This window comes from Nerophis lumbriciformis, linkage group LG08, assembly GCF_033978685.3.
Source record: "Nerophis lumbriciformis linkage group LG08, RoL_Nlum_v2.1, whole genome shotgun sequence".
NCBI classification, from domain to species: domain Eukaryota; kingdom Metazoa; phylum Chordata; class Actinopteri; order Syngnathiformes; family Syngnathidae; genus Nerophis; species Nerophis lumbriciformis.
In genome coordinates, this window is record NC_084555.2 from 53,855,001 (window position 1) to 53,868,515 (window position 13,515).

At 42.4% G+C, this 13,515-nt stretch overlaps 2 protein-coding genes across 2 annotated transcripts in view; both read left to right on the forward strand.

Annotated features, from left to right (window-relative positions):
- The window catches only part of ttbk2a (tau tubulin kinase 2a), a 331,495-nt gene that overhangs the window by 144,096 nt on the left and 173,884 nt on the right, over positions 1–13,515 (forward strand). The gene's annotated exons all lie outside the window — the stretch shown is intronic.
- cdan1 (codanin 1) overlaps positions 1–13,515 on the forward strand; it is a 91,467-nt gene that overhangs the window by 219 nt on the left and 77,733 nt on the right. The window contains exons 2-3 of the mRNA XM_061969194.1: positions 9,540–10,126; positions 10,196–10,396. Coding sequence (XP_061825178.1) covers positions 9,540–10,126; positions 10,196–10,396 — 788 coding nt within the window. The remainder of the gene's footprint in view (positions 1–9,539; positions 10,127–10,195; positions 10,397–13,515) is intronic.

Sequence of the window (13,515 nt, forward strand, 5' to 3'; positions counted from 1 at the left end):
ACGCATTGTAAACAAAACTTTTAGCTCCACGGCTAACAAGCTAGCCATTGACGTTTTCAGCTTTATGCCTTTAAAATGAACCAAACTTAAAATTTATATTGTCATTAAAATATGGACTCAGTTACGTAGATGGTGGCCAGCGTGACGTTAGCTCAGTCATTACCTGCCCTGACAGGCACTAATATTTACAAACATGACGTCTTAGGCACTAATATTAATAAACATGGAGGATGACGTCATCACAATAGAGTTATTAAAGTTGTTGTTGTGTAAACATCATGTTTTTATGTCGTCTTTTGGCTTTTCTCTGGCTGTTTGATCGTTCTAATCAAACGCAAATGCCATATAAACAACAACAAAATCACCACACATACTTAATATAATACAGTAGGGCTGGGCCATATGGCCTTTTATTAATATCTCCTTATTTTTAGGCCATGTCACCATACACCATATATATGTGGATATTTTGCCTTAGCCTTGAATGAACACTTGATGCATATAATCACAGCAGTATGATGATTCTATGTGTCTACCAGAGATGCGCGGATAGGCAATTATTTCATCCGCAACCGCATCAGAAAGTCGTCAACCATCCGCAATCCACCCGATCTAACATTTGATCAGAACTGCATCCGCCCGCCACCCGCCCGTTGTTATATATCTAATATAGACGATGCAAGGCATTAGTGAGGTTATAAAGCTTTTGCCTGTTAAAGAAAGGAGACTGATCCAATGCAGCACAGACATTCGCGTGCCACGCTGTCACGACCCAGACGCACACCAGTGCGCAATCATATGGGAGCCGCGCTGAGCGCACCTCCAAGCGCGTCTCGCTGCCGGCGACGGCCGGGTATATGGGCCCGACGCTCCAGCGCCATCCATTTTCAGGGCTAGTTGATTCGGCAGGTGGGTTGTTACACACTCCTTAGCGGGTTCCAACTTCCATGGCCACCGTCCTAGCTGCTGTCTATATCAACCAGGGTGAGCCCCACCCCTTTCGTGAGTGACCCCTGTTACGCGCCCCCGGCAACAGGGGTGGCGGGCAGGTAAGCTGCGCGGGCGGAGCGCGCGGAGTGACCCCTGTTACGAGCCCCCGGCCACGGGGGTGGCGGGCAGGTAAGCTGCTTACCTGCTGCGCGTGACGCCGGCCGCGGCGAAGGCGGACGAGGCGGGGTGTCGGTGCGGTGGGCGCGGTGGTGACCCTGGACGTGCGTCGGGCCCTTCTTGCGGATCGCCTCAGCTACGGCTCCCGGTGGGGCCCGGACCCCGGCGAGGCGTCCCTTCTCCGCTCCGTAAAAGTGTCCATCTCTTTTTCTTTTTTTTTTTCTGTTGTGGCATATGCTGCAGGTGCCTGCTTGTTTTTCATATGTGGGTAACAACATTTAACTATGTATATATATTTCCCAATTGGTTTAACTGCCACCCGCCTGAATCTATTTAAAATCTAATTTTTTTTAATTTCAATCGCCCGACCCGACCCGCTGATAAAATCTAATTTTTTAAAATTTCATCCGCCCGATCCGCGGATAATCCGCGGACTCCGCGGTTGTGCCCGCAAACCGCGCATCTCTAGTGTCTACCGTATTTTCCGCACTATAAGGCGCACCTAAAAAACCACAAATTTTCTCAAAAGCTGACAGTGCGCCTTATAACCCGGTGCGCTTTATATATGGATAAATATTAAGATTCATTTTCATAAAGTTTCGGTCTCGCAACTTCGGTAAACAGCCACCATCTTTTTTCCCGGTAGAACAGGAAGCGCTTCTTCTTCTACGCAAGCAACCGCCAAGGTAAGCACCCGCCCCCATAGAACAGGAAGCGCTTCTTCTTCTACTGTAAGCAACCACCCGCCCGCGTAGAAGAAGAAAAAGCGCGCGGATATCACCGTACGTTTCATTTCCTTTGTGTGTTTACATCTGTAAAGACCACAAAATGGCTCCTACTAAGCGTCAGGGATCCGGTTCATGAAAAGACGCAATCTCTCCATCTGCACACGGATTACTATTTCACAGCAACTGATATTCCTGTGAACCGCACCGTGGATACAACGGGAGCACGTACGGTGAATATTCGCACCACAGGGAATGAGAAGTCATCCTTCACTGTGGTTCTAGCTTGCCATGCTAATGGCCAGAAACTTCCACCCATGGTGATATTCAAAAGGAAGACCTTGCCAAAAGAGACCTTTCCAGCCGGCGTCATCATAAAAGCTAACTCGAAGGGATGGATGAAGAAAAGATGAGCGAGTGGTTAAGGTAAGTTTAAGTTTACGCGAAGAGGCCGGGTGGCTTTTTTCACGCAGCTCTGTCCATGTTGATATACGTATGTTTGTGATTGCACATTTGCGTACATTTTGGGAGTGAACAGAGTTGTTAGAACGCTGGTTTTTAATATATTATTAAAGTTTGACTGACCTATCTGACTGTTTTTTTGACATTCCTTTAGCGCAGTTAGATGCGGCTTACAACACGGGGCGGCTTATAGGTGGACAAAGTTTTGAAATATGCCGTTCATTGAAGGCGCGGCTTATAACCCAGGGCGCCTTATGGTGCGGAAAATACGGTACATTAAAACATTCTTCTTTATACTGCATTAATATATGCTTCTTTTAAACTTTCATGCAGAGAGGGAAATCACAAGTAAAAGTGTATTTATTAAAGAGTTATTAAGCAGTGGCACAAACATTCATGTCATTTCAAAACAGAAAGTGCAAGATTGTCAGAGACATTTTAAAACAAGCACTTTTGTGCATGATGTCACTAAGATGACATATCAAAACAACACTAAATTAAAGTGCACTTTTTGTACAGAACGCCACTGCAATAGTTAAAAACAAATAAAGTGCACTTTTGTGCATGATGTCACACAAGATATTTCAATAAGTGTCAAATAAAAATGAGCTGCATAATAGGAAATCAAATAGTGTATGTCCTTCACTATGTGGTAGGTTCCTGCGGCTTCTGTTGTTGACTATTTGTTTCATACGGTGTTGATGTGGAAATGGTTGCTTGGGCATTTTGTTGGTGTGGCACTGAACGGAGATGTTGACAAGCGGAGTTTCAAGCACTCTTCATTCTCTCGCGGGTGACTTTTCAAATGATGCTACAAATTAGCAGTAATGCTACTTTTTTGTAGCAACGCTTTTGCCGCATACTTGACATATTACAGTTGTCTGTTCGACATCTTCCCACTTGAAGCCAAACCACCGCCAGACGATGGACCCCCTGCTGTTTTTCTTAGGAATTAATGCTTCCTTCATTTGTTACCAGATTCGCACCTTCTTTCTCTCGTATTACCACTCCGCTAGCATCACAGCTAACGTTACCCACGCCGCTACCTCTCTGCGCAGCGAGGGAGTATGGCGTTGCACGCGCGACAGTATGTGACGTATGTAAGAAGGTAGTGATGGGTTGATGAGGCGTCATGAAGCGTTTCGACACATTGCAAAACTGTATTGATACTGTGTCGATACTGTGTCACTAAATACTGACATCTGCTGGACATTAAAAATCCCTACAGGCAACCTATGGACCGACTCAACTGACACTGATTTGATGCCCTAGTACAGGGGTCACCAACCTTTTTGAAACCAAAAACTACTTCTTGGGTACTGATTAATGCGAAGGGCTACCAGTTTGATACACACTTCAATAAATAAATATATTGTCATTTGTAAGTTACACGTAAGTGTGATTTAAACAAGAATAGCTAAATAAATACATTTATATATATAAAAAAAATGGGTATTTCTGTCTGTCATTCCGTCATACATTTGTTTTCCTTTTACAGAAGGTTTTTTGTAGAGAATAAATGATGAAAAAAACACTTAATTGAACGGTTTAAAAGAGGAGAAAACACGAAAAAAATTAAAATAAAATTTTGAAACATAGTTTATCTTCAATTTCGACTCTTTAAAATTCAAAATTCAACCGACAAAAAGAAGAGAAAAACTAGCTAATTTGAATCTTTTTGAAAAAATTTAAAAAAGAATTTATGGAACATCATTAGTAATTTTTCCTGATTAAGATCAATTTTAGAATTTTGATGACATGTTTTAAATTGGTTAAAATCCAATCTGCACTTTGTTAGAATATTTAACAAATTGGACCAAGCTATATTCCTAACAAAGACAAATAAGTATTTCTTCTAGATTTTCCAGAACAAAAATTTTAAAAGAAATTCAAAATACTTTGAAATAAGATTTAAATTTGATTCTACAGATTTTCTAGATTTGCCAGAATAATTTTTTTTGAATTTTAATCATAGTAAGTTTGAAGAAATATTTCACAAATATTCTTCGTCAAAAAACCAGAAGCTAAAATATTTATTATTCTTTACAATAAAAAAATAAATAAAAATACTTGAACATTGATTTAAATTGTCAGGAAAGAAGAGGAAGACATTTAAAAGGTAAAAAGGTATATTTGTTTAAAAATCCTAAAATCATTTTTAAGGTTGTATCTTTTCTCTAAAATTGTATTTCTAAAAGTAATAAGAAGCAAAGTAAAAAATAAATGAATTTATTTAAACAAGTGAAGACCCATCCATCCATCCATTTTCTACCGCTTATTCCAAGTGAAGACCAAGTCTTTAAAATATTTTCTTGGATTTTCAAATTCTATTTGAGTTTTGTCTCTTTTAGTATTAAAAATGTCGAGCAAAGCGAGACCAGCTTGCTAGTAAATAAATACAATTTAAAAAATAGAGGCAGCTCACTGGTAAGTGCTGCTCTTTGAGCTATTTTTAGAACAGGCCAGCGGGCGACTGATCTGGTCCTTACGGGCTACCTGGTGACCGCGGGCACCGCGTTGGTGACCCCTGCCCTAGTATATACAATAATATAAACCAAGTCATTGTATTTCATTTAGGATTATTTCATATCTTCATTTAAATAAAAATATATGTTTATCTTTTTTAGATACAGTCAATAAATAATGTGAACATGTATCATAACATGGAAATCTAAGAGAACGTGTTGTGGATGATTGTGGACTGGGAATTTGTTTCATTTTATTTTTTTACACATTTTTATTTAAAAAAAAAATAAAAAATTCTGACGTATTACATTTTAGACGATTTCTCTTCTTAGTTATTATTTCTCCGGCTGTAGAAAAGAGCCGCTCACAGGGCACAGAGGAGGCGACACAGTTGGCGTATCGGTCACGTGACCAAAACAGCTCATGATCGGTCACGTGACTTTCTAAAAGCGGTACGCGCACCGACACAGGGTTTTGCTCTATGAGCTCGACGCATGCGCCGATGCATCGGTGTTGCCGGACCCATCACTATAAGAAGGTGCGCTTGTTTTATCTCTCAGTGAGGAGAGAGTGAGAAAAGCCTGTAGTGTAATGACCACAGCTAAAAGCAACTGCGTGGGCTGCAACTAACAACTAATTTGATGATCGATTAATCGGTCGATTATTACTTCGATTAATCGATTAATAATCGGATAAAAGAGACAAACTACATTTCTATCCTTTCCAGTATTTTATTGGGGAAAAAAACAGCATACTGGCACCATACTTATTTTGATTATTGTTTCTCAGCTGTTTGTAAATGTTGCAGTTTATAAATAAAGGTTTATAAAAAAATAAAAATAAAAAGTAGCCTCTGCGCATAGCATAGATCCAACGAATCGATGACTAAATTAATCGCCAACTATTTTTATAATCGATTTTAATCGATTTAATCGATTAGTTGTTGCAGCCCTAGTGAGAATGTATACTCCAATATCACCATATAGTCATTTTCTATATCGCACAGAGACAAACCCGCCATATATCCAGTATATTCCATATATCGCCCAGCCCAAGTTTATATATTTAATATAAAACAGACATTTTGATATAAAATGTCTGTTTGTAGCATAGTTTCTTCTAAATAGCCACCCCTTGCTCTAATTACTGCTTTGCGCACTTTTGGCATTCTCTCTCCATGAGCTTCAAGCACACCTGTGAAGTGAAAACCATTTTCAGGTGACTACCTCTTGAAGCTCATGGAGAGAATGCCAAGAGTGTGCGAAAAAGTAATCGGAGGAAAAAAGGTCTGCTATTTTGAAGAAACTGGAATATAAAACATGTTTTCAGTTATTTCACCTTTTTTTGTTAAGTACATAACTCCTCATGTGTTCATTCATAGTTTTGATGTGACAATCTACAATGTAAATAGTCATGGAAAAAAAACGCATTGAATGAGAAGGTGTCAACTTTTGGCCTGTACTATATATATATATTAGGGATGTCCCGATCCGATATTTGGATTGGATCGGCTGCCGATATTTGCCAAAAATTGCGTATCGGCAAGGCATGGGAAAATGCAGATCCAGATCCAGTTTAAAAAAAACTCCGGTCCGTGTTTTCCAACGCACCGATTTAAATAATACATTCCACTTTTCTGCTGCTCCGTAATTTCCGTTCCGCATTTTCCAGCACACCTTCAACACATCCACAGGTCTGTGGAATCTCACACAGTTGCTTTTAGCTGCTAGCATTACACGACAGGCTCTTCTCACTCTTTCCTGTGTCTCCCTCTCACAGACAGCAAGTGCACCTTCTTACACACGTCACATACTGTCACGACATACGTCACATACTGTCAACGTCATACGTCACATACTGTCACGTCATATGTCACGTCATACGTCACATACTGTCACGTCATACGTCACATACTGTCACGTCATACGTCACATACTGTCACGTCATACGTCACATACTGTCACGTCATACGTCACATACTGTCACGTCATACGTCACATACTGTCACGTCATACGTCACATACTGTCACGTCATACGTCACATACTGTCACGTCATACGTCACATACTGTCACGTCATACGTCACATACTGTCACGTCATACGTCACATACTGTCACGTCATACGTCACATACTGTCACGACATACGTCACATACTGTCGCGTCATACGTCACATACTGTCACGTCATACGTCACATACGTATACGTCCTCTCCCAGCAGAGAGGTAGCAGCATGGCTAACGTTAGCTGTGATGCTAGCGCAGCCGTGCTAGCAACGCTCCCTCTAAGGTGCTCGCCTGTGCAATTGCACACTGCTCAAGCGTCCTCTGCGCATAGCAAATCTATGCCACGCACAAAATCAAATAAAAAAATAAGCGCATAACAATTTTTGACACACGGACACGACAGAGAAAACAGTTTTCGTCATCATTGTTCAAATATTGTGACGTCTGTCGAGACACTTACCGGTATCTCCATTCGGGGCCACACGTCCACACCATCAAAATGCAGAGGCAAAAATGTCCACATCAACACCGTATGAAAAAATTAGTGATTTTTTTTAGTTGTGATTTCCTTCTCTGCATGAAAGTTTAAAAGTAGCATATATTAATGCAGTATGAAGAAGAATGTTTTAATGTAGACATGCAAGCCTTGAAAGAAAATGTTGAAAATCAAGACTACATTTCCTGCAAATGGGTGCATTTCTACCCTATATTTTAACTTTAGATTTATTCTCATATCAAACTCTTTTGGCTGTCTTTTTGACACTTACATCCGACGCCCTGGATTATAAATAATGTAAATAATTCAATGTGATTATCTTGTGTGATGACTGTATTATGATGATAGTATATATCTGATAGTATATATCTGTATCATCAATCAATTTAAGTGGACCCCGACTTAAACAAGTTGAAAAACGTATTCGGTTGTTACCATTTAGTGGTCAATTGTACGGAATATGTACTTCACTGTGCAACCTACTAATAAAAGTCTCAATCAATCAATCAAAACACATAGAATCATCATACTGCTGTGATTATATGCATCAAGTGTTCATTCAAGGCTAAGGCAAAATATCGAGATATATATTGTGTATCGCAATATGGCCTTGAAATATCGCAATATTAAAAAAAGGCCATATCGCCCAGCCCTAGTTCAATGATGCCATTTCTGTTTGTCATGTATAATTTTGTCTATTTTGTGTTTATCCTTGAATAAACAGGTCAGTTTCTTGTTACCAACCATTGTGTATTATTCAAACTCCCCTAATTCAGCTGGCTAGTTGTTATCAAGAGTACTAAAACCCTTTTCAACATGATTCTGACAACTAAGTAGGCTAAATAACTTTAAACTTTAATACATGCTCGGATAGGCCAGTATCGGTCAGTATCGGTATCGGATCGGAAATGCAAAAACAATATCGGTATCGGATCGGAAGTGCAAAAACCTGGATCGGGACATCCCTAATATATATATATTAGAGATGCGCGGTTTGCGGGCACAACCGCGGAGTCCGCGGATTATCCGCGGATCGGGCGGATGAAAAAAAAAAAAAAAAGATTTTATCCGCGGGTCGGGTCGGGTCGGGCGGTTGAAATAAAAAAAAATTAGATTTTAAATAGATTCAGGCGGGTGGCAGTTAAACCAATTGGGAAATATATATACATAGTTAAATGTTGTTACCCACATACGAAAAACGAGCAGGCACCTGCAGCATATGCCACAACAGAAGAAAAAAAAAAAAAGAGATGGACACTTTTACGGAGCGGAGAAGGGACGCCTCGCCGGGGTCCGGGACCAAGGCCCCTTCCCCCGAGAGGGCCCCACCGGGAGCCGTAGCTGAGGCGATCCGCGAGAAGGGCCCGACGCACGTCCAGGGTCACCACCGCGCCCACCGCACCGACACCCCGCCTCGTCCGCCTTCGCCGCGGCCGGCGTCACGCGCAGCAGGTAAGCAGCTTACCTGCCCGCCACCCCCGTGGCCGGGGGCGCGTAATAGGGGTCACTCCGCGCGCAGTGCGCTCACGAAAGGGGTGGGGCTCACCCTGGTTGATATAGACAGCAGGACGGTGGCCATGGACGTCGGAACCCGCTAAGGAGTGTGTAACAACCCACCTGCCGAATCAACTAGCCCTGAAAATGGATGGCGCTGGAGCGTCGGGCCCATATACCCGGCCGTCGCCGGCAGCGAGACGCGCTTGGAGGTGCGCTCAGCGCGGCTCCCATATGATTGCGCACTGGTGTGCGTCTGGGTCGTGACAGCGTGGCACGCGAATGTCTGTGCTGCATTGGATCAGTCTCCTTTCTTTAACAGGCAAAAGCTTTATAACCTCACTAATGCCTTGCATCGTCTATATTAGATATATAACAACGGGCGGGTGCGGTTCTGATCAAATGTTAGGTCGGGTGGATGGCGGATGGTTGATGACTTTCTGATGCGGTTGCGGATGAAATAATTGCCTATCTGCGCATCTCTAATATATATATATATATATACACACACACAAACACACGCACACTATTCATTATATATCGTTAATATTTTTTGAGCAATTAAAGTCAACATTGCAATTTTTTTCTTGCTCCATTTAACCTGTTTGCTTATTTGCTTGTTGTGCTTGTTTAGTATTTTTTAGAATGTACTTCAGGCTGTTAAAAAGATGAGTTGCAGGCTGCACTTAGGACACCCCTGCTCTATACTATTAGGGCCAAGTGTTTTTAATTAAAAATAACAATAAATCCTGTCCTATATTGAGGTCAGTATCTTGATTACAGGATGATGACCGGCTGGCCTTCAGTGATCCAGAAGTGAGGATCCACAAGCAAGAGTTTGTCCCTTTCCTCCTAAACTTCCTGCGGGACAAGAGCAGCCAAGCCCTCACCCATGGCCCTGCCACGCCTGCCAAGACCCCCAATCGGCTCAGACCCGCCGCTCACTCGCAGGGCTTCTCCGAGAGGAGGTCCGCCGGTTCACGGAACGCGAGCCGTGTCCAGCTCTTTTCCCCCGCGCCGTCAGTGTCCCCCGGGACAGACTGTGACGCTCAGTGCACAAGCAGCCCCGGCTTCTCCAACACATGGAGCCCGGCGTCCAGGCCTTCGGGTTCCGAGAGGCGGGCCGGCCAGAGGATGAGTCTCGGGGACTTCGTGCTGTCCTCCCCTGAGCTGCAGAAGGGTCGCAGGAGGAGCGGTGGTCAGGGAAGACACTCGGGGGGACAAGGAGCACATCACACTGATGACAGCGGGAAGAAGACAAGCAGAGGAGGCGGGACCAGCGAGCAGGTCTCACCTCCGTCCCTCGGTCAGCTCAATCTCAACAACCTGGAGGACTTTCCACCTGTGGGCTCGTCACCTGTCACCCACACGTAAGTACCAAAAACCACTTCCCTACGTCAATCATCTCCTCTCGTATTTGTCACCATTTTACCCTGCAGAGGAAGCAAACCTTCCAGAAGAATCAACCCAACGCCAGTGAGTGCGGAGCGCCAGCATTCCAAACCAAAGACCTGTTTCACCTCCACGCCCGTCACCAAAGCTCCCAGTCCGCCTGCAGGGGAGGCCGAGGGTCCTGACGGGTCCACGCGAAGCAGCCCCCTCAGCCTGATGGAGGAGAGAGCGCTGCTGAAGAGAGAGAAGTAAGACACCGCACACACCCATGGTCTCTCGCTAAGTGGCCACAACATTAGGTACACACTCACCGATGTATGGACGATAGGGTTGTCCCAATACCAATATTTTAGTACCGCTACCAAAATGTTTTTCGATACTTTCCAATCCAATCCACTTTATTTATATAGCACATTTAAACAACAAAATGTTTCCAAAGTGCTGCACAACAATATTAAACACAATTAAAAACAATATAAAATTAAAGCTGCAAGCAGCATTGGTCGGGCCCGCGTATTTGGCAGGTGCTAGTCCTAAGTGTCCCAATACTTTTGTCTACTTTTAGTCTGAAGTGTCCCAAGACTTTTGTCTAGTGTACCTACCTTGTCTGCATTGTGTGGGCACGTTGGTGCTTCCTGCTTTTAAGCAGCCATCTTAAAAAAACAGCAGCATCAGCGCAGCGGGTCTTTGAAGGGTCATAAAATCAAAACCGGAGCAGGTTTCTGTTCTGTTATTTTATACACAAGGGTTTAATCTCTCTCCTGTGTTAGTTTGAAGCCGAAACGACAAACGCGCTCAGAGGAGATAGTTTTTGAAGGAAGGTGACCGGTTTTTACAAAAAAATTGTTTTGAAGGGGGAATAGCAAACTTCCTGTTGATTTTTGCTGGGGGGTTGTCAATTTATGAAATGTAGGTCTAAGTGAGACCTACATAGAGGTTTTTGTTTCATGCAGTTTTGTCATTTTTTTCTTCCGATGAGCAGTTTTTTCTCCGTTTTATTCAAAAATTGCTCTAGAGCGCAATTTTTAATTTTGGGGTTAGGTTTTTTTTATTAGATCGCAATTTTTGCCAGTCCTGATGTGTGCGTTCAGTTTGGTGAGTTTTGAAGCATGTTAAGTGGGTAAAATTAGTGCTCGAAGAGGCGGCGGAATAATAATAATAATTAAAGCTGCAAGCAGCGTTGGTCGGGCCCGCGTATTTGGCAGGTGCTAGTCCTAAGTGTCCCAATACTTTTGTCTACTTTTAGTCTGAAGTGTCCCAAGACTTTTGTCTAGTGTACCTACCTTGTCTGCATTGTGTGGGCACGTTGGTGCTTCCCGCTTTTAAGCAGCCATCTTAAAAAAACAGCAGCGCAGCAGCATCAGCGCAGCGGGTCTTTGAAGGGTCATAAAATCAAAACCGGAGCAGGTTTCTGTTCTGTTATTTTATACACAAGGGTTTAATCTCTCTCCTGTGTTAGTTTGAAGCCGAAACGACAAACGCGCTCAGAGGAGATAGTTTTTGAAGGAAGGTGACCGGTTTTTACAAAAAAATTGTTTTGAAGGGGGAATAGCAAACTTCCTGTTGATTTTTGCTGGGGGTTGTCAATTTATGAAATGTAGGTCTAAGTGAGACCTACGTAGAGGTTTTTGTTTCATGTCTCTCCGACCTTCCCGGTGGGAGTTACAGGCAGTTTTGTCATTTTTTTCTTCCGATGAGCAGTTTTTTCTCCGTTTTATTCAAAAATTGCTCTAGAGCGCAATTTTTAAATTTGGGGTTAGGTTTTTTTTTTATTAGATCGCAATTTTTGCCAGTCCTGATGTGTGCGTTCAGTTTGGTGAGTTTTGAAGCATGTTAAGGGGGTCAAATTACAACTCAAAGAGGCAAAAGTGACTGTTTGTAGTACTTTTTTGTCTTGAAGGGGGAATTGCCAACTTCCTGTTGATTTTTGCCCGAGGATGTACAATTATGAAAGGTAGGTGTAAGTCAGACCTACATAGAGGTTTTTGTTTCATGTCTGTCCGACCTTCCTAGTGGGAGTTACAGGCAGTCTAGTTTTTTTTTTCCTAGGGGGCGCTAGAGCGCAATTTTGAGTTTTGTGGTTCGGTTTTTTTTTAAAAAGGCAATTTTCGCAGGTCCTGATGTGTGGGTCAAATATGGTGAATTTTGAAGCATGTTAAGTGGGTAAAATTAGTGCTCGAAGAGGCGGCGGAATAATAATAATAATTAAAGCTGCAAGCAGCGTTGGTCGGGCCCGCGTATTTGGCAGGTGCTAGTCCTAAGTGTCCCAATACTTTTGTCTACTTTTAGTCTGAAGTGTCCCAAGACTTTTGTCTAGTGTACCTACCTTGTCTGCATTGTGTAGGCACGTTGGTGCTTCCCGCTTTTAAGCAGCCATCTTAAAAAAACAGCAGCGCAGCAGCATCAGTGCAGCGGGTCTTTGAAGGGTCATAAAATCAAAACCGGAGCAGGTATTAAAAAGCTGTTCTATACTTTTATACACAAGGGTTCAATCTCTCTCCTGTGTTAGTTTGAAGCCTAAACGACAAACGCGCTCAGAGGAGATAGATTTTGAAGGAAGGTGACCGTTTTTTACAAAAATGTTGTTTTGAAGGGGGAATAGCAAACTTCCTGTTGATTTTTGCTGGGGGTTGTCAATTTATGAAATGTAGGTCTAAGTGAGACCTACATTGAGGTTTCATGTCTCTCCGACCTTCCCAGTGGGAGTTACAGGCAGTTTTGTCATTTTTTTCTTCCGAGGAGCAGTTTTTTCTCCGTTTTATTAAAAAATTGCTCTAGAGCGCAATTTTTAAATTTGGGGTTAGGTTTTTTTATTAGATCGCAATTTCTGCTAGTCTTGATGTGTGTGTTCAGTTCCGTGAGTTTTGAAGCATGTTAAGGGGGTCAAATTACAGCTCAAAGAGGCAAAAGTGACTGTTTGTAGTACTTTTTTGTCTTGAAGGGGGAATTGCCAACTTCCTGTTGATTTTTGCCCGAGGAAATTAATTAATGAAAAGTAGGGCTAAGTGAGCCCTACATAGAGGTTTTTGTTTCATGTCTCTACAACATTCGTACTGGGAGTTATAAGCAGTTTTCTTTCTAGGGGGCGCTAGAGCGCAATTTTGAGTTTTGGGGTTCGTTTTTTTTTTAAAAAGGCAATTTTCGCAGGTCCTGATGTGTGGGTCAAATATGGTGAGTTTTGAAGCATGTTAAGTGGGTCAAATTAGTGCTCAAAGAGGCGGCGGAATAATAATAAAACCTTAGAAAAACAATAGGTCCTTATGTCCCATTGCAAAAGGACTCCCGTTGGGATTCCTTTTACAATGGGCCATGCGGGCCCTAATAATAATAATAATAATAAAACCTTAGAAAAACAATAGGTCCTTAT